General features: G+C 45.8%; 2 protein-coding genes across 4 annotated transcripts; one reads left to right on the forward strand and one right to left on the reverse strand.

Annotated features, from left to right (window-relative positions):
* Positions 1 to 2,023: 2,023 nt before the first annotated feature.
* On the reverse strand, positions 2,024 to 17,149 carry POLR3GL (RNA polymerase III subunit GL). 2 transcript variants are annotated; one of them, XM_043877495.1, is made up of 8 exons: positions 17,013 to 17,149; positions 5,156 to 5,323; positions 4,690 to 4,819; positions 3,781 to 3,849; positions 3,396 to 3,452; positions 3,086 to 3,159; positions 2,843 to 2,956; positions 2,024 to 2,528 (listed from the first exon to the last, which is right to left on the reverse strand). In XM_043877495.1, exons 2-8 carry the CDS (start codon positions 5,279 to 5,281, stop codon positions 2,442 to 2,444), a joined length of 657 nt encoding a protein of 218 aa, XP_043733430.1. In that variant the 5' UTR covers positions 5,282 to 5,323; positions 17,013 to 17,149; the 3' UTR covers positions 2,024 to 2,441. The 2 variants fall into 2 exon arrangements, with proteins under 2 accessions (XP_043733430.1, XP_043733429.1); XM_043877494.1 differs by lacking the exon at positions 17,013 to 17,149 and adding an exon at positions 13,704 to 13,850.
* ANKRD34A (ankyrin repeat domain 34A) lies at positions 14,909 to 19,158 on the forward strand. 2 transcript variants are annotated; one of them, XM_043877493.1, is made up of 5 exons: positions 14,909 to 15,004; positions 15,637 to 15,786; positions 15,955 to 16,161; positions 16,265 to 16,328; positions 16,711 to 19,152. In XM_043877493.1, exon 5 carries the CDS (start codon positions 16,827 to 16,829, stop codon positions 18,315 to 18,317), a length of 1,491 nt encoding a protein of 496 aa, XP_043733428.1. In that variant the 5' UTR covers positions 14,909 to 15,004; positions 15,637 to 15,786; positions 15,955 to 16,161; positions 16,265 to 16,328; positions 16,711 to 16,826; the 3' UTR covers positions 18,318 to 19,152. The 2 variants fall into 2 exon arrangements, with proteins under 2 accessions (XP_043733428.1, XP_043733427.1); XM_043877492.1 differs by lacking the exon at positions 16,265 to 16,328 and having other exon boundaries at positions 16,711 to 19,158.
* Positions 19,159 to 20,286: the final 1,128 nt, after the last annotated feature.

Below are 20,286 nucleotides of genomic sequence, written 5' to 3' on the forward strand. Positions count from 1 at the left end.
GCTGAGCAAGAACAGTGTGGGGCCTCTCTAAGTGTTTGTAAGCAGTGTCTTGACCTCAGCCCTTGTTACTAGCATGTACTAGTACCCCATGGGTACTAGCAGTACCCATGCCATGTACTGAGCCCTAGGCTTCAGCTTCAGCCTGCCCAACAGAGCCTATGGAAAGCAGGGGAAAGGTCAATGGAAACAGTCTAGCTCATTCCTGGAACTGTTCCGGAATCTGGGGAAGCTGCTGGGTCCCTTGTCTCTGGCTTTGTTCAGCAAGGTCACCTGCCAGGAAGGACAGAAGGCCAGATAGGAAACAGTCCAAGAATGGACTGATCTCTCTTGACACTTGGTCCCTGAGGCAGTACAACAGATTCCCCAGAGGCCACTCTAACCTTTATCCTTTCCCCTATTTCATGGGAAGACAATGTACGTGTAAAGAGGCAGGCAGAGGTGTGTGTTCAGTCTCTTAGCTCGAATTCTTCTTTGTTCCCACTCTTTTTTAAGTACACATGCTGGCATTAGGTGGGATTAAGGAGGCCAGCTGTGCCCCCTACATAGACAAAGATCTAGTTAACCAGATAAGGTCTGGTGTGTGTGTATGTGCAGGTGAGTTAGGCAAAAGGAGATTTTTTTCAGGGTCTTTTATTTTTGTTTCTTGCTGATTTCTTCCTAGCCACAGTCATAGGCTATATCTATGGAAAACCCCTGAGACAGGTCCCTTGGCCCCTCCCTCCAACACACTCACACAATACCTCAGAGAACTAGAAAAGGAAACACATCAATCATCACCAATTGCTCAATAACTCTGGAATGTTCTGTCTCTATTTCAGTTTCCTTCTCTGTTCTCCTGGCTGCTTCTTCCTATCACACTGACTACCTAACACTTAACTACCACACCCAAACCTGGCTTTTTTTTTTTTTTTTTCCAAACCTGGCTTTTAAGGTGCCTTCCCTCAGTGGACTCACAGCCCCTGTTCCTTCTTTACAGTGGGGTCAAAAATATCTAACAGTAGATTGCCAGTCTCTATCACTCAATGCCGCAGGGAATTCAATCTGCCTGCCTAAATATGGCTGGGGACTTTCTTGAAGTTTCTCCCGCCTCCCATCTTTATGGCTTTCAAATGTTTAGTAAGGTCGCTATGACAGCATCCACAGCTCTCTGTGGCTGCCTCCTTATCCAGTCCCTATTCTGGACACGCAGCTCGCCCGTGACTGTTGCATGTCAAGTGGCTGGAACCAATCAGTATGGCCAAGGCTTCCTCGGAAGCCAATCAGAGCCTAGGGAAGTGATCTCACCCAACGGGAGGACTGTGTGGGCGAGAAAGCACCTCCTAGAGCTGAGTGTCCCTAAGTCACTCCCTTCCTCCGCACCCTCCTTATTTCCTGTAAAGCAGTACTGCCTACCCCATCCCCCTCCACACCAAGGGAGTGAGAGAAAGGCTAATTCCACAGAAGAGAAACTGCAACTCAGCCACACAGCAGCTTCTGCAAGTGGAGAATTAAGATATTCAGTGGGCTCCCTCTTCACAACACACCCTTCAAAGTGAGGTTCCCAGGGCCTGGAAGAGGGTGAGTGAGTGTGCTAAAGAACAATCAGCACCTCCTCCCTCCCCACACCTGGTTTTCTTGACTCCACAAAAATAGCTGTAATCATTCCTTGTAAACAAGGACAAGATCAAGGTCAAGTGTGGGAACGTGACAGCCTGTGTCCCATGAACACATGTGAACAGAGACAATCACATCCCCATTGCCTGAGGACCAGAAGCTCAGAAGCCAGCTGGCCTTCAGGGCATGGGCTGTCTACAGCTCACTCCGTGGAGCCCTGCAAATGAGTTCCTGAATGTTCCTTGGCAGAGCTAGGTTGGGAGTAGGTGTCCCACCACGGGGGTAGGAGGGAAGGGGCAAAGAACAAGAAGGCTGTAATGCCCAGTGTGTTACACTGGACTCTCAACAGGTGGGGAGAGAAGAAAGGTTTACTAGTCATCCCCTTCATTCCTCCGGCCTTCTCCCAACTAGGCCTCACCCTGGACAGAGAGACAGATAAAATCATTTTATTGAAACTGTAAAACTGCCCTTATTCCTCTTAACCGCTCACACCCAGAAAGAACTATAACAAATAGTTAGGAGTACGTGTACAGATACCTCAGCTCTAACAACTCCAGTCCTCGTTTTGACCCTCCTTTTCTCCTTTCATACAACTGAGACACTGGTCCTTTGCCCTTTTCCCCAAGATATCAGAGGTGATACCACACCACAGGAGAGAGGCAGGGTAAGGGCAGAAAAGAGAGCTATCTATGTCACTCTCCATTTCTGTCTCCAGGGACCAAACAGGTTAGCTGGATTCTAAGCAAAGGATTTGCTTGTCCACAAAATGAAATAATAGGGGACAGTTACTCTCTGTGTCCTAAATCAAGAAAGATATGAAGGTCCAGGGTATTGTTTAGAGTCCATCTTCAGTATATAGCCTCATCCATATTGTCATCACTGTCACCCCCAAAGTCCTCCCCATTGTCAAAATATGACATGATGTAATCAGTTTCCTGAAATAGAAAAAAAGGAAGGGAGGAAGAAAGGTTAGGTCAGGCATGCTTTCAGCGTTCTCCTTTCTCCCTAGGTACCAGCCTCCTCCCCTCATAATCACAGCACTCCAGGCTTGGGAGGTCCCTTCAAGCTGTGGTTCACTCTTAAGAAGAGCCTAAGGACAGATAAAGTGGAGGGTACTATCCTTTGTGGGCAGTATCTCCTTTGGCCCTCCAACCCTCTGAAGAGAACATCCCTGGTGGACAGAGTTGAGATCCCTAGAGCTTATGAGTGGAAAAGACGGGGTCTGAGAATGAAAGGTGGTTCCCTTTACCTCTTCATGTTCTTCTTCATCATACTCCTCTTCTTCTTCCTCTTCCTTCTCTTCTTCTTCTTCTTTCTCCTCATCTTCCTCTGAAGTCACTTCTTCCTCCTTCTTCTCCAAAGTCTTATGTGAGGATGAACAGGAAGAGGAACCAGACTCAGCTCACAGACGGGAAGAACTGAGGCACCCATGGGCCAAAGCAGAGGAATGAATCTGGGGCTCAGATGGCCTCTATTCACATTTCTTCCTTACCTCTAGTTTCTGTATTGTTTCCTCCTTATCTTCTGTGGTCTTAAGGGGTCTCTTGGGGAGTATAATGGTGGTCCCTGGTGAGAGGATCACAAAGTGAACCATGAGAGAGCAAACTTCTTAGCTTTCTGGCACCCTCTTGCGTAGACCATGTCACTTTGCTGCCCTCACGTGGCCACTAGGGCACCCAGCAGCCATACTGGGTAGATGGGGTAGGTAGGCGTTGGAAGAACAGGCAAGACCACCCACAGCCTTGGCCCTCCAGTTGATGAAAGAAATCTCTACTTTCCCTCCTTTTTCTAGATACACTCACGTTCCTTCTGTAGCTTCCGTACGCGGATCTTTAGCTCCCGGGGCAGACGTCGCCAATCTAGAAACAGTGGGAATGTCAAAATCAGCCAGACCCTGCCTGGGGTCTCCTATGAATGGTGACTCTTTTAAAGGAGAGATGATGATCAGGGTAAGGGCGAGGACGGAAAGTATTGGGTCAAAGTTGCTTGGAACAGAACTGTGGTCTGGATACCTCCAGAGGAGTAGGGGACATTTACCAGATTTTTAGAGTCTGTGAGTATGCTGGAGCACATCTAAACCTCCTGAATAGGGTGGAGGTTGGGGACAGAGGAGGGTGGATAGGGTGGTGGCTTGAGCAGCTCAAGCATTTGAAAGAAGAGAAGTCAATGAAAAGGCCCATCACCTACCAGGGTTCCAATCGATGGCATTGTCAATCGGCCCTGACATCTGATATTTGTCTGAGTAACGCTCCACATCTGAGGGATCAGAGGTCAAGGGTCAAAGTTTTATCCTATCAGAACCCTCGGGTTCCTCCTGAGGGTCTCTCAAAACTCAGAAATTGTCGTTTTTCTCACCCCAAACCCAGAGCCCAGGGAGGGCAGCTTCAGTGAGGACCTTCAACACTCCTTTAACCTGTCTTTTCACCACCCCAAATTGCAATGTTTTTGCTATCTCTCTTAACCCCAAGGCATGGCTATATTGACTGGGAGTGTGTTACAGTGGAAAGCGTACTAGAGCAAGAAAATAGGGTTTCTGTCTTCCCTCTACTCCTTGTTCATGGGACTAACTTGGGCAAGTCTTTCAACTGTCTGAACTTCAGCTTCTAGAGCTTTAGGAGGAAAGTACCAGTTGTCAATACACTGAAATACTAGACTTCCACACCAACTGGTAAATACCCACTATCCCAGGCCTCCCAAGTATGCCCTCTTCTCCAGTCCCTCCTGGCTCCGTGACCTCTCCATGAGCCACAAACCAAAGGGCTAATATTTTAATTTGCAGGGCTTCTCAGAGACCCTTCTCAACTCCTTCCGACTGGTTAGTGCCTGCAATATCCAGATTGTTAAAAAATTTTAATACAGCTCCCCATTTATATCTGTAAAATGGGCACCTTAATACTTAAGCTCTTACTGTCCAAGACTATTGTGAAACTCAAAACAAACCATGGATACTATAATGTATTTCAAATGCAGGGGTAATTACTATGATCTCCCCAACTAGGCAGTGAACTTTCTGTGTCTCTTCTGACCTCTCTGGGGCCCCAGTGGTGCTAAGTACAGGGCACTACTCATGAAAGGCACTCAGAACATCCAACTGACCTCTCTTGGGGACAGCAGGCCGGATGAAGTAGGGGAGCTGCCGCATGGCCCCTCGAAGCTCCTGCTTCAGGGCCAGGACATATTCCCCTTCCTCTCCAGAGGGCAGAGGCACTGGGCGGAACTCCAAGGGCTAAGAAGGCAGAGGCAATGGTCAGTTCAGAGAAAAAATGCTGGAGTATAAATCTGGGCGGGCCTCTCTTCTCCCCACACTTCTATCCAATGCTCCCACTGAGCAGGGGACCAAAGGCAAATGCTGGGAGCAACACAGCATTTTGAAAGCTGGAGAGCAGAGTATAAAAAGTAAGGGCAGACACTTCCTAGTCTGGAAAACATCCCATGTAAGTTGCAAGTACAGAGACAGGGAGGGACCAGATGAGGATGATTTTGATGACCCAGGAGAATCCAGGATCGCATACAGTCAGTCAAGGACATAAGGGAGTCTTGGGAAAGGGGGGCAGACACTCACAGGGAAGAGTGGAGAAGGCTGCAGGGTGGGTGGGGGCAAAGCATCCCCCTTCCCAATGCCCACAGCCTCCACGTTGAAGGTCAACTGGCCCCGGCCACAACCCCGGCCCCCACCCCGGCTGGCCATGATGGAGGGGGCCTGGGGATTCAGACATCCAATGGGAAAAACCTGATAAAGACAAAAACAAAGAGAAAAAGTACAGCAGAACGGACAGGAAACCAGGGAGGTACAACACACTCAAATCGTTTCTCCCAGAGACCTGAAAAGCCAGTTTAACTCAATGAATTTTGAGAAAGCGTGGTGCCAGGCAAGGTATTACTGAAAATATAAATCGGGATGAGACATGGTCCCAATAGGACAGATAATTGCAACATGGTGTAACTGGTGTAACTGAAGCACAAGGAGGAAAGTGACTAGACACTTGGATAAAATTTCCCTATGTTCCCAAGTTAACCGGATGTTTATCATCAGCTACATATCTACATATGATCTTTGAATTCTTTCTCTCCCTCACTTTCCAAACCCAACTAGGCCCCAATTCAATCTAATGCAGTGCATTTCAGCAAAACATTTATTAAGCATCTACCATGAAAAAGGTAGTGTGCCAGGCACTGTGAGGGAACAGAAATGAGTCATCAGTCTCACTGCCAATTGGTTGGGGGTGGGGGGTGTGTGTGTGAGAACAGATATTACACTCAAACAGATCTTTTTAAACGCCACTTGGAAACACAGAATCTTAGAACTGGAAGGACACATGGAGTCTTCTAGCTCAATAATCCTCCCAGTACAGTACTATCTTCTGTAAACTGTCAGTCATTCAGCTTCTGGTGGCATTTTCCTAGAGAGATGGTGTCCACTTTCACCCAAGGCAGCCCCTTCCATGTAATCAACTGTGATGATTTGAAAGTTCTTCTTGCTACTGTAACTGAACTCTGCCTCTTACCATGATTTTTGAAAAACCAGTCAGATAGGATGGGGAATAAAGAAAGTCACCAAATGAAAAAGAAACTTGAAAGAAATTATATCGCAGTAGCAGGGAAGATACCTAGCACCCAGATCTTGGCTTCTCATACCACTCTCCAGCCAAAGGAACCAGGGCTTCTTGGAGAAATGCAGCTTCTCCAATGGGGCAGGAAATACACAAGATGAGACTGAAGTATCTTATAGTGCCAGAAAGTAAGAAAGTGCTCAAAAAACAGCACACACATTGATGGGGCTCTGTCAAAGGTACCTAAGAGGCAAATGAAAGAGCTCCCAACAGCCAAAGCCTGAACAAGTGGAACCATAAAATAAAGTAGTATTGGAATGTAATATCAAAGTATAAAATAAATAGCCAACAGACTGTACTGATATAAATAAACATTTGAACAAATTAATACACGGGAGAGAAAAAAAATCCCATATACCAAATTCCAAATAAATTATGTAGAAAGAAAGCATTAGTCATTTAGTTGTGCCTGACTCTTTAAAACCCCTTGAACTGTAGCCCACCAGGCTCCTCTGTCCGTGGAATTCTCCAGGCAAGAATACTGGAGTAGGTTGCCATTCCCTTCTCCAGGGGATCTTCCTGACCCAGCGATCAAACCTAGGTCTCCTGCATTGCAGGCAGATGCTTTACCATCTGAGCCACCAGGGCTTCCACCCTAAAAGGGGAGAATGTAATTCCTCACTGCTTAAGTATGGCCTGTGCATAGGGAATTTTGTCCAAAACAATTTTGGAAAGGTGGGGGGGGAGGGTAACTTTACAGTATAGAAATTGGACAAGCATTACTTCAGTCAAGTCAGGTGACCAAGGTCAACATGAACAACTTTAAATCATATCATTAGTATGTACCCTTGTGTGCTCAGCCATGTCCAACTCTTTGTGGCCCCTTGGACTATAGCTCACCAGCCTCCTCTGGCCATGGAATTTTCCAGGCAAGAATACAGGAGTGGGTTGCCATTCCTTCTCTAGGGGATCTTCCCGACCCAGAGATGAATCTGTGTCCCTAGCGTCTCCTGCATTGGCACGCAGATCCTTTACCACTAGCGGATGTGATATCTTCCTCCCCTAAACTGATACCCCAGTCTGTAAAGAGGAGAGAAAACGCAGACAAATTCCAACGGAGAAGCATCCTATAATATACGTGACCAGTACCCTTCAAAACTGTCAGGGTCATCAAAAACAAGAAAAGTTCACACTTCCATTGTAAAAGAGAGAGCTGTCCTAGTGGTAGCATTCTTAAAAAAAAAAAAAAACAAACATTCCTTTTGTTTGCTAACTACTGTAGTAGTGTATATTTATTCTAGAAAACCTGAAAAGATACAAATGAGGTATAAAGAAAAATATCTACTAACCATGATGTACTAATAATCATTACAAATATTTGCATATGCATCCTTTCAATTCCATTTCTGTATTATATATACAGTTCGTGCATATATATGTGTCTATATATATAGACATAATAAGGCCATGATAACTAAATGTAATGTGGTATCCTGGACAGGATCCTGGAACAGAAAAAGAGCATTAGGTAAAACTAAGGAACTCCAAATCAAGTACAGACTTTACATAATTACAATGTATCAATATTTATTCATTAATTATAACAAATATACCATATTAATATATGATGTTAATAATAGGGGAAACTGGTGCCAGGGTGTATGGAAACTTTTTGTACTATCTGCTCAGTTTTTCTGTAAATCTCAAAGTGTTTTAAGAAATAAAATCCATTAATAAAGAAAGAAACATGAGTATCAATTCAAAATTCACAGTTCTCTGACCTTCCTTGTTTTTCATTACCCTGACAGTTTTATTAAAGATTACTGGTCAAATATATTATAGGATGTTCCTCTCTTGGAATTTTTCTGAGGTTTTTCTCTTGATTAGACTGGGGTTGTAGATTTGGAGGAGGATGATCAACAAGATAAAGTGACGTTTTCATCACATCATATAAGCGTACATACTAATAACATGTTAGTTATGGAACAATAAAAGACAATATAATACATAATCATGACCTTTCAAATTAGTGGTTCATAATATAATTGTTCCCACAGTCCAGAGAAGAGAGAAAGCTAAGAGGACTGGGATGGTGAGGGGAGGCTTTGGGAATCACAAGGTCCCAAGTTTGGATCAGACCTTAGAAATCATGTTTCCTTTCTTTCTTTCAACAAATATTTATTGAGCATCTACTGTAATCTACTATAACTTATAGCTCAGTTGGTAAAGAATTTGCCTACAATGCAGGAGACCCAGGTTTGATTCCCGGGTCAGGAAGATCCCCTGGAGAAAGAAATGGTAACCCACTCCCGTATTCTTGCCTGGAGAATCCCATGGACAGAGGAGCCTGGCAGGCTACAGTCCATGGGGTCGCAAGAGTCAGACACGACTTAGCAACTAAACCACAACCATCACCACTATAAGCCAGACATGCTAGACAATGGAGATCATGGTGAATCCTTTACTTTAGACATTCAGCTTTCCTTTGATAAACCATATCTAGTAAACTGTTATCCAGCTTCAATTTAAACTTTTTTAGCAAATCTTTTTATCTCACTTTACAAGTCATTCCATTTTTGGATATTTGTTCTTTAATCAAAATCCAACAAATAAAACAAGAAATACATGACTCAACAAAATGCACTCCATAAAAGATTAGTCAGGGAAAAAAAAGATTTAAAAATATATTCAAGGTAATCTATTTTGTCAAACTTACACACACCCACACATATAAGTAAAAAAGTTGTTCTTAAAAAAAAAAAGTTGTTCTTTTTTTAAAAATTTATTTATTTTTTATTGAAGGATAATTGCTTTACAGAAAAGTTGTTCTTAGAGGGTATACAGCAAGAATTAACATTGGTTAATTCAAGATGATGGGTTTTGGAGATTTTTTGGTAATGTGTATTTTAAGCGTTGTTTTTCCTCTGTACCAAAAAGGTATTGCTTTTATAATAAGAGGAAAACATTCATTAGGAAATTAAAAATATAGTACCTGAATAATAGATGTGATTAACAATATGTAGCAGGAAGGAGAGGGTAGGGGAATGTTTGCTTAAGAAATCTGGAAAGCTTCAAGTCCAACTGACATGAAAAATGTGAGGAAAAGACAGCTGTTAATGAGGTATCACCTCACATTAGTCAGAATGGCCATCATCAAAAAGTCTGCAAACAATAAATGCTGGAGAGGGTGCGGAGAAAAGGGAACCCTCTTACAAAAGTTGGGGGGAATGTAAACTGGTTCAGACACGATGGGGAACAGGATGAAGATTCCTTTAAAAACTAAAATTAGAACTACCATATGACCCAGAAATCTCACTCCGAGGCACATACTTGGAGAAAACCATAATTCAAAAAGACACATGCACCCCAATGTTCACTGCAGCACTTTTTGCAATAGCCATGATATGGAAGCAATCTAAATGTACATCGACAGATAAACGGATAAAGACGGAGTGATCCATATAATATAATACAATGGAATATTACTCAGCCATAAAAAGGAATGAAATTCTGCCATTTGCAGAGACTTGGATGGACCTAGAAACTGACATACAGAGTGAAGTAAGTCAGAAAGAGAAAAATCAATATCATATATTAACACATACATGTGGAATCTAGAAAAATGGTGTAGATGATCTTATTTGCAAAGCAAAAATAGAGACAGACATAGAAAACAAACATGGATACCAAGGGGTAAGAGGGTGGGTGGGATGAATTGGGAGGCTGGGATCAACATATATACACTATTGATACTATGTATACAATAGATAACTAAGGAGAACCTACTGTACCCCACAGGGAACTTCACTCAGGGCTCTATGGTGATCTAAATGGGAGGGAAATCTAAAAAAGAGAGGATATATGTGTACATACACCTGATTGACTGTGCTGTATAGCAGAAACGAACACATTGTAAAGTCCAATAAGAAGTAATAAACAAACAAAACACGGCTGTTAGTTAACAGATTAAACTGTGATCTGATTTAAAGAACACGTTAGGTGAGAGATCCTGTCTTATCAATGTGAGAGAGGGAGTAAGAATTTGCCATTGTGTTTTCAGGCCCTTTCAAGGGAAAACACTTTTAACTAGCCAGCTTAGGTGTCCCTCCACCTGATAGACACAGTTCTATCAGTGGAGACAGGAGCTGTTTTGATTGCAAAGCAGTGAGGAGTTAAGAAAAGGTCATGAGCTTTGAGGTTAGACAAATCTAACTCCATTTCCACATACTGACCAAGTGGCCCTCAAGAAATGTGGGGTAAAAAGAAGACAAATTTTTATTTAATTAAGGCACTAAACTGGTGGTTAGGAAACTGTAAACCATCCATCTGTACCCAGCTCAGGAATCTACAAGGCTCTTCTATTTAAGATTGTGATGAAGTGATGATTGTGATTCTTGAAGATGTTCAAGGTTTCCTATAATCTGGTCCCAAACTGCCCCTCCATAAATATCATGCACTCTCCTTCCCCCACAAACAACATCCCACATATGTTATACTCATTCCCAACTGTGCCATAACTGTTTTAATATGGTAGAAGTTACTAAAAAGCCTTTCTTAAATTTGATGTTATTGCTTTTCTGTATTTTTTTTTAAAAACTGCTTCTTAATAACTTCTACTACATTACACAGTTCGGCACAGTTGGGAATGAGTATAATATATGTGAGATCCTGTTGTTTGTGGGGGAAGGGGAGGGCAAGAGTGAACAGTAGGGAGGGTTGATGTTTCCTTATCTGTAAAATGGAGATAATAATAAAAAACCATCTTAATTCATTCAACGAATATTTACTGAATTCTTATTCAATGTCAGGCACTGTTTCAAATACTAGGGATGTAGCAGTGAGTAAAATGGACAAAAAACTGCTGCACCCATGGAGTTTAAAAGGAGCTTACATTCTAATGGAGGTCTCAATATACAAATGTTTCAAGTCATGAGACTGGGAAGAGATTCCTAAAGGGGTGGATGTGAAGAGAGAAAAGAAGAGATCCAGGGACTGAGGCTTGGAGCACTCTGACGTTTAGAATTTGCTATATTTGTAATAAATAAGACAGAGAGTTAACACTCTTATTATATTAGAACTCATGGAAATAAAGAAAAATCATCCCAATAGGATAAATATGCAAAGAACATGAATAGGCAATTAACAAGAATGGTCAAACCATTTTTTATCTATAGAATTGGCAAAGATTTAAAAATTAATCAGGCTTCCATGAGTTTTTTTGAAGTGGACACTCTCATACCTCACTGGAAGAATTATAAATACAATATTTTGGGTGAACAATTTGACTCTTTGAATCTACAGCCTTTTAGAAGTTAATATCCTTAATCCAGTAATCCCACTTTTAAAACTTATCCAAAGAAATCATCAGATACATAGTCAGAGATATAAAATCATGTTTACCAAAGAGCTACCCATGGTAGCACAAATTCTGAAATAACCTAAATAGTCCAACAAAAAATGAATGGTTGGGGCTTCCTCACTGGAGAAGGAAATGGCAACCCACTCCAGTATTCTTGCCTGGAGAATCCCGTGGACAGAGGAGCCTGGTGGGCTGCTGTCCATGGGGTCGCTAAGAGTCAGACACGACTGAAGCGACTTAGCATGCATGCATTGGAGAAGGAAATGGCAACCCACTCCAGTGTTCTTGCCTGGAGAATCCCAGGGACAGAGGAGCCTGCTGGGCTGCCGTCTATGGGGTCACACACGGTCGGACACGACTGAAGCGATTTAGCAGCAGCAGCAGCAGCAGCAGGGGCTTCCTCAGTGGTCCAGTGGTTAAGAATCTGCCTTGCAACACAAAGGACACTGGTTCAGTCTCTGGTCCTGGAAGATCCCACATGCCATGGAGCAACTAAGCCCATCTGCTGCAACTACTGAGCCCATGCAATGCAACTTCTGAAGCCCATGAGCTTAGAGCCTGTGCTCCTCAAAAGGAGAAGCCACCGCAATGAGAAGCTCGCACACCGCAACAAAGAGTAGCCCCCATTTGCCATAACTAGACACAACTAGAGAAAGTCTACTTGAAGCAACGAAGACCCACCACTGCCAATAAATAAATAAATCTTAAACAAAAAAAAGACCTAATGACCAACTTCAATAAGTGGGCTTTATTTTTTAAAATATGAAGGGTTAAAAGAAATCAAATATCCATCTTAGACTATTATGTAGACATAATAAAAATTTCAAATAATATTTAAAGGCAGAAAAATGTTCACAATATGATGTAAAGTGGAGAAAGCATGATAAAAGGTTGTATTTGTTGTATATCCCTATGTGTGTAATATATACAAAAAACACATATATATACATATGTATACATGCAGGAAATAAATTGAAGGGATATATATTAAAATAATAACTATATCATTGTCATGATATAATAGACATTTTATGGTTTTCTAGGATAAATGTATATTACTTCTATAAACAGAAAACATAGAGATGATTTTCTTTATCTTTAAGAATGTTACCATTAGGACAGTTCTGTCTCTTTTACAGTGAAAATGTGGAATACATTTTGTTGAGCCATATATTTCTTGTTGTATTTGTTGGATATTGATTGCAGAGCAAAGTGAGATAGGAAGTTCTCTTACTAAAAAGTTTAAACAGAAGCTGAATAATAATTTACTAAATATGGTTTATCAGAGGAAGGATGCATATCTAAAGTAAAGGATTCACTATGATTGCCATTCTCTGGCATTATGTCTGACATATAGTAGATGCTCAATAAATATGTGCTGAAAGAATGAATACATGACTCCTAAGGTCTATTCCAAACTTGAGACCTTGTGATTCCTAAAGGCTCCCTTCACCATCCCAGTCCTCTTAGCTTTCACCCTTCTCTGGACTTTGGGAGCAATTACACTATGAATCACCAACTTAAGAGGTCATAATGATATACTGTATTGTATTTTACTTTGTGTTTTATTAATTGCTCCCTAATTACATCAGAAGTTTAAATTCTTCCTTTCCAATCAATTCCGTCCAATTAACTTTTACTGGGCACTGTGCATTTAATACATAATACATTGCATTGTATTAAATCCTAGAACTTGCCCTACAAAACTTTATATTCTAAGTAGAATAGAAACATTAAAGAGGGAGCAGGCAGTAAGGGCTCCAGTAAAAGTACGCATAAAATGGTATTGTCAGACTGGGGAACAATTAATCCTGAAAAAAAAAAAAAAATTGGTCCAGGAAAGCTACAGGTAGGAGGTAATATTTCATCAGAGTTTTGATAGACAACGGGAGTCTGTCAAGCTCTTAATACTAATAGATTTAGGGGAAGCTGGTTCATAGTAAAGACTCAGAGGTACCAGACAGAGTCTTCCACTTTCTCCTTTAATATATCTCCCCTTTGCGCGAAGGAAAACTACGGTTCTCCACTGTATAATCAACACAGCAAAGCGAGCCCACAGGGAGAGGGTGGGGAAGTAGAAGGGGGCAGATCCAACAGGCTGCCGGAAAGCGTTGTCTCTCTAGCTAGCAGCTGGTCCCCGGTGAACTAGATCGGGAGGTGCGGGATGGCACCAGGTCAGAGCCACCAAGTCGGGGCCTTACCTGCTGCCCCTCCCCCAGGCGGAAAACACGCCGCGGCCAACTTGAAATTTGCTTGTCTTCCTCAAGCTGGTGGCGTTCTAGGTCCGCCTCCCAGAGCTCCCCATTGGTGAGTTCTCCCAGCCAATCTAGGGGAAGCCGAGGAGGCCCGCCCACTTGAAGCTGAGGAAGGGAGGGAGGGAGGGAGTTAGCCGGAACTCAGGCTAGACAAGCCGAGTGAGTAGAAAGATGGGGTTGCAGAACCAACCAGGGGGTCAGTCATTTCAGACCTCATCTCAGATGGAGGACTGCTTGGCCTGGCGACGGTTCACAGAGAGAAGCTGATCCTTAGATTTCACCGAGGGACTCTATAGAAAGAGCTTCCACAGAGAAATAAAACTCTGTGAAACCTGCTTCCTTAAGGATCATTCTTTTTAGGGCTTCACAGTTGGCCTCTCCTTCATTCCTCCAGTCTTCCCTTCAGTTCTGCGCTGCTTCCCTCCAGCACCACCCATGAGTATTTCTTTTCTAGAAAAATGTTTTCCTGTCGGTTGCTGCCATGTCTGTGAGAAGATGGAAAGAGGCTTTGGGAAAGGAAGGATTAGGAAATCAGATAACTAGAGTTGGGGAGATAGGGCAGGAGTCCAGTGTTTACTGCATTTCGACCTCCTTCCAGCTCCTCCTAGCCTTTGTTTAAAGAGGGTGGGGTTGGGAGGAGGGCTCCCACTTTCACAAAAAAACAGAAACAATGGGAAAGAGATCAGAGTAGAGATAGAATCTAGAAGTTAGTCAAGAATAACCCTGAGGTCATAGAAAATGGCCCTGGGAGTGAAGCCTCTGGACTGGGAAGGCTGTTGGTGGAGTGGCAAGCACCCAGCCTTGGGAATAGGACAGAAACAGAACTGTGAGGCTTTGGAGAACTGCTTAATTTTACTAAAGTTACAGTTTCTTTATAACAAGAAAATAATTCCTACCTTATAGCATTGTTGTGAGGATTGGAGATAATGTGTGTAAAGTACTTACATAATTGGCACATAGTTGGTTTTCAGTAAATGGTGTGTGCATGCTAAGTTGCTTCAGGTGTGTCCAACTCTTTGTGACCCTGTGGATTGCACCCTGCCAGGCTCTTCTGTTCATGGGATTCTCCAGGCAAGAATACAGGGGTGGGTTGCCATTTCCTTCTCCAGGGGATCTTCCAGACCCAGGAATCGAAACATGGTACCTAGTAAAAATGGGTAGCTTCCCTGCAAATATTTCTCTCTCCCCCTTCTTCAGGAACATTATATCTTGTGTCTGGTGGCCTCCAGCCTCCTGAATTATCTCAGGTGAGTTTTCCAAATCCTTAGGATTTTTTCCTCACCCCCCCCCCCCCCACTTCCCCTGATGCCTTCCAGCTGGACACAAACTCATTCCTAAAATATGCAGATGGAAGCTATGGTAACCATGGAGACAGGGCAGGTGGTGAGGAAAGGCAGAGATAGACACTGAGAGAAACCGACTGCTACAGATAGGGAGAAAGAAGACTTTAAGGAACGATTCAGAGACCTTCAAACAAGATGGGAAAATGAGTCTAAGCAAGGCCGAGAATAAATAGATGCAATGAGAGAGAATGTGTTACAAGGTTCACTCTTCTCTGCCCCTTTTCTCTCTCTCTTCCTCCCATCCCTCCAAAAATATGGGGAGGAGGTATCCGGGAATAACCCCTTGCAGTATCTAAAAATGACCCCAACCTCTGCGTACTTATCTAAGAAGTCTGTATAAGGGAGTTGAGGTCCAAATTTATTTGTGATGCATGTTCCGGTTGCTGGGAGGTGGAATGAAGATGTATCGCTGTGTCTGAGTCCAGCTCCCTCTGACATTTTAACTAAGAGAAGGCAGCCAGATCTCTTGCCTCCCTCTGTACAGTAAGGACTCCAGCTGTGGATCCCATCGCCTCTCTCTCCACCTTTCTGTGTAGTGTACCATGTACCGCGTGTGGCAGGTCAGACCTGGTGCACAGGCGCGCATCAACGCACGAAGAGCGGAGAATGGGGATCTGTTGAAGCTAGAGGAAGAATTGGGATGGTCCCAGTCTGGGTCGCGGAGGAGTCTCTTAAGGAACATTTAGGTTTGTTGTGACTGAGGGGCTAAGAAAGGGAAGTCAGGATTGGAGCCTCTAGCTTTTGAGGGTTTATGTGTGCATGGGTGGGGTAATGATTTGGTGCCCGACGCCCCCACCCGCAGAGACTAGGCTATAAATAGCGAGGCATAGCTCCGCCCCCCCCGCCCCCCCCAGCTTCTCTCCTCCGGAGCCGGCGCTGTGCCCGGGGCGCACCGGGAGGAGGGACCAGGATTCTGTGCCCGGGCGCAGATACTGACACCAAGGGAATCCGAGTGCCCACCCCCACGCCATGTGGGCCCCCAGGAACCCGGCTCCGCCACCCCAGCTGCCCCGTGGCCCTGGCCTCAGCCCTGGCCCGGAGGAGATTCTGCGGACTTACAGGTATCTATTTGGGTGCACAACCTGGGAGGGGAAAGAACAAGGAGTGATGGGGTATATAGCAGGGGCAAAAGAACCCCCCAATTCTCCCCCCCACCCGTTTTAGGTCCCAAACGCAAGCTGCCTCCCTCCCCCCATTCAGTCTGTGGGGCTGTGGCAACCTAAAAGAGGTTAGGAATGGGACTGTGTGTGTGAATGTATGGGTGCATGTGTGTGGGTGGGTGGCGTTCAACATCCTAGAAAGGGGGATTCCAAGTGCGGATAAGAAAAGGGGGATGCTGGAAAGGTCTGATAAGCCGTGGGGTGAGGGTGGGGGTGCGGATATCCCTGCGCGTGCACGTACGCGTTTGCACGCGCGCTCGTCCTTCAGTGCGGGTGCACCCTTCTCATCTCCTCAGGCATGCGCTGGGGTGATGGGGGCGGCTCAGAGGCATGAGTTAGAAGGACTATGTGCCATGCCGTGGAGATCTCCCCCATCCCACGCGGGTCCTTCCACCTGTGCCTCAGTTTCCCTGCCTGAATCAATAAATAAGATCTTTCTCTTTTTTGCAGGGATTGGCTTCGCCACTGAGCCCGCAGGCCTCTGCCAGCCACCACCCTCACCCCCCTAGGCGTCCTCGGCAGGTCCCAATCCCGGCTCCAACGGTGCTTTCTCCCCAGCGGCAGCTATGCTGCACACCGAGGGCCACGCTCTTCTTCGGGCCGTGGGTCAGGGTAAGCTACGCTTGGCCCGTTTGCTTCTGGAGGGGGGCGCCTACGTGAATGAGGGTGATGCTCAAGGGGAGACTGCGCTAATGGCGGCCTGTCGGGCCCGGTACGACGACCCCCAGAACAAGGCACGCATGGTACGCTACCTTCTGGAGCAAGGCGCGGACCCCAACATCGCAGATCGCCTAGGGCGCACGGCGCTCATGCACGCTTGCGCAGGCGGCGGGGGCGCCGCGGTGGCCTCCCTGCTCCTTGCCCATGGCGCGGACCCCTCAGTCCGAGATCACGCCGGCGCCTCGGCACTTGTTCACGCCCTGGACCGCGGGGATCGCGAGACCCTTGCCACGCTGCTGGACGCCTGCAAGGCCAAGGGCACGGAGGTCATCATCATTACCACTGACACCTCGCCCTCCGGCACCAAGAAGACACGCCAGTATCTCAATTCCCCACCGTCCCCGGGGGTGGAGGACCCCGCTCCCACTCCTTCTAGCCCGGGGGTCTGCACATCGCCTTCGGAAATCCAACTGCAGACTGCAGGAGTGGGAGGACGAGGATTGTTATCCCCTCGCGCCCAGGAAGAAGAGGAAAAGAGGGACGTATTTGAATTCCCTCTTCCTAAGCCCCCCGATGACCCCTCCCCTTCCGAGCCACTCCCCAAACCACCCCGCCATCCTCCAAAACCCCTCAAAAGGCTCAACTCCGAGCCCTGGGGCCTAGTGGCCCCTCCTCAACCGCTCCCGCCTGCAGAAGGGAGGCCGGGGGGCGAGCGCCTGACCGCCGAATTCAACGGCCTGACCCTGACAGGTCGACCGCGTCTTTCCCGACGTCACAGCACTGAAGGCCCAGAGGACCCGCCCCCGTGGGCGGAGAAAGTGACGGGTGGGGGTCCTCTCTCTCGCAGAAACACAGCGCCAGAAGCTCAGGAGTCTGGCCCCTCTTCAGGGCTGAGGCAGAAACTGAGCCGCATGGAGTCGGTGGAGCTCGATACTCCCGGAAATCTTTGCCCCGACTCGCCCGAGTGCAGCCGCCCGTCCCTGGAGCGCCGCAGATACAGCGCCTCCCCGCTGACCCTCCCTCCAGCCGGCTCGGTTTCCTCCCCGCGCCAGTCCCAGGAGAGTCTTCCTGGGGCTGTATCTCCGCTGAGCGGGCGGAGGCGGAGTCCCGGGTTGCTGGAGAGGAGGGGCTCGGGGACGTTGCTTCTGGACCACATCGCGCAAACGCGGCCAGGTTTCCTGCCCCCGCTCAATGTCAGCCCCCATCCTCCCATCCCCGACATTCGCCCCCAACCCGGAGGTCGGGCGCCTTCGCTGCCCGCTCCTCCCCAGGCGGGGGCGCCAGGCTCTCCCAGGACCAAGCGCAAGTTGGTGAGACGCCACTCCATGCAGACTGAGCAGATCCGCCTGCTAGGGGGATTCCAGAGTCTAGGCGGGCCAGGGGAGCCTGGGCGCTGAGAGGAGTGAGAGGAGCCAAGGCGGGTGGGGATCAGGACCTTGGGACTGGTGGGAAAACCAGTTCACACACACACACTATGGATATAGAGGTCTCTTGCATGTGCTCATGGGCACGAGGCACACATACATGGGTAAACGTGTCCACAAGCACAGTACTCGTATTTGCAGGGAAGGGTAAGTACTCTATTTATTGGGCATATAGACTCATGCATTCATGCCCTCGTCACTTCACAGTGCATATGGGAATTTCTCGTGCCCATGGGCACAGCGCACACAGGACCACTTGTGCTAGGGCCCCCAAAGGGTCCCAAACTCAACTTGCATTTGTTCAGAAGCATTAGGGAGCCCCTACTTATGGGTAATCTCCAATCTCTTCGCCCTCCTGCAATAGTAATCCCTTGCTTTCCATGTATGCCCTGCAACACAGCCTGCTCATGATTTTGGACATGCTACCGTCTTCGTGAATATCCCACCCAATTCTGCAGGTCTTGCTTTTCAATCCAGGCCTGGCTCCTTGTTCACACCCTGCTTCTAGCCCTAAACACTCTTCAGGATAGCTTCTTTACTCCCCTTGGGAATTTCCTGCAGCAATCCCCAGCCTCAGTTCTGCTGCTGCCCTTCCTGCTCTCAGCTTTACTTCTCAGCTTCCAGCTTTTTCTTCCCACCCCATACCCCTAACCAATACACCAGGTTGTTTCATTTTCCCAGGAGGTGGGTCATGGGCTCTAAGCTGCTCTTCTGTCCATCTGAGCTTATGAATACCCCCACAGGTTGACATGGGGAGTAACCTTAAATCATTCCTCTCTCCACTTGATATATCAAATAAATGTGTTCAGAAGTCTCTGTTTTGTTGCTTCTGCTGGGGGTGGAGGGTGTGGGGGGATGAGGACTAGGGAGGGAGGGTGATACTAACTGTAGCTATAAAGATCGAGGGTTTCTTCAAGGCCCCATCCACCTTCTTTCCAGGAAACCAACTGTGGTTGTAGAAGAAGAGGCAAGTGTCCCATGTCTTGAAGATTTTAAGGCCTCTGATAGGTTTTCATTTCCCTCAGTCTCCCCATGCCCATCCTTAAATTCTTTAAGATTCCTACAAAGAATCTGCCCCCTCCACCATCAGCAGCTATATTACAGTAGATTAACTGTCCCTCTTTCAAGCTTCCTGCTTCTTGACCACTCAGTTTTTCCTTGGTGGGGGGCTAACTTTCATCTCACCAACTGCATTTCATCCTTTTTTTTTTTTCTTCTACTTCTTCTGTTTAACCATGCTTGATTTCCAAGGCCCTGTTGGGTGGAGAGGGAGGGAGGGAGATAAAGAAATAGTATAACTTCCACCTAGGTAAAAATGGTATGATATTCAACTGACAAAGGGTGTGTGTATGTGTGTGCATGTGTGTAGTGTGTGTGTAAGAGTAACAGTAATTGGAGGAACCCAGCCTGAAAGGTTCTATGAACAAAGGCACCTGTCTTAATTTGCCCCCTGGACCTTTCAGCTTGCTGGTTTTCTTCCTATACTCTAACTCTTCCTTGCTATAACAATAGGTAAGGGAGCAATTCTGTTTCTTCCTTCAACTTAGAATTGGTGAAATCAGAAAATTACCCAACTATGCGTTATAACAAAAAGATTAAAATATTGGAAATCAGAAGACCTATTGTCTAAACCCTCCTTTGCTACCTCCTGGCTATTTAATTTTGGACAATATATCTAGCCTGTCAGTTTCCTTATCCATAAGATAATAAAATCTAGTTAGTGATTGCAATTATTAGATAAGACAATTCACTAAAGTACATTGTATAGTGTCTGACGTACAGTAAGTATGTGCTCATTAAATGTCAGTATCTTTCCTTCCTTTAGCTCCACTATCAACTGCATATGATCTTGAACAAGTCATATCACTTCTCTGAGTCACTTACCTCATCTACAATATGAAATGAAGTGATCGGACCAAGACTAAGAATCTACTCATTCTGT

The sequence above is a fragment of the Cervus elaphus genome, chromosome 20, assembly GCF_910594005.1.
Source record: "Cervus elaphus chromosome 20, mCerEla1.1, whole genome shotgun sequence".
In the NCBI taxonomy this organism is placed as follows: Eukaryota; Metazoa; Chordata; class Mammalia; order Artiodactyla; family Cervidae; genus Cervus; species Cervus elaphus.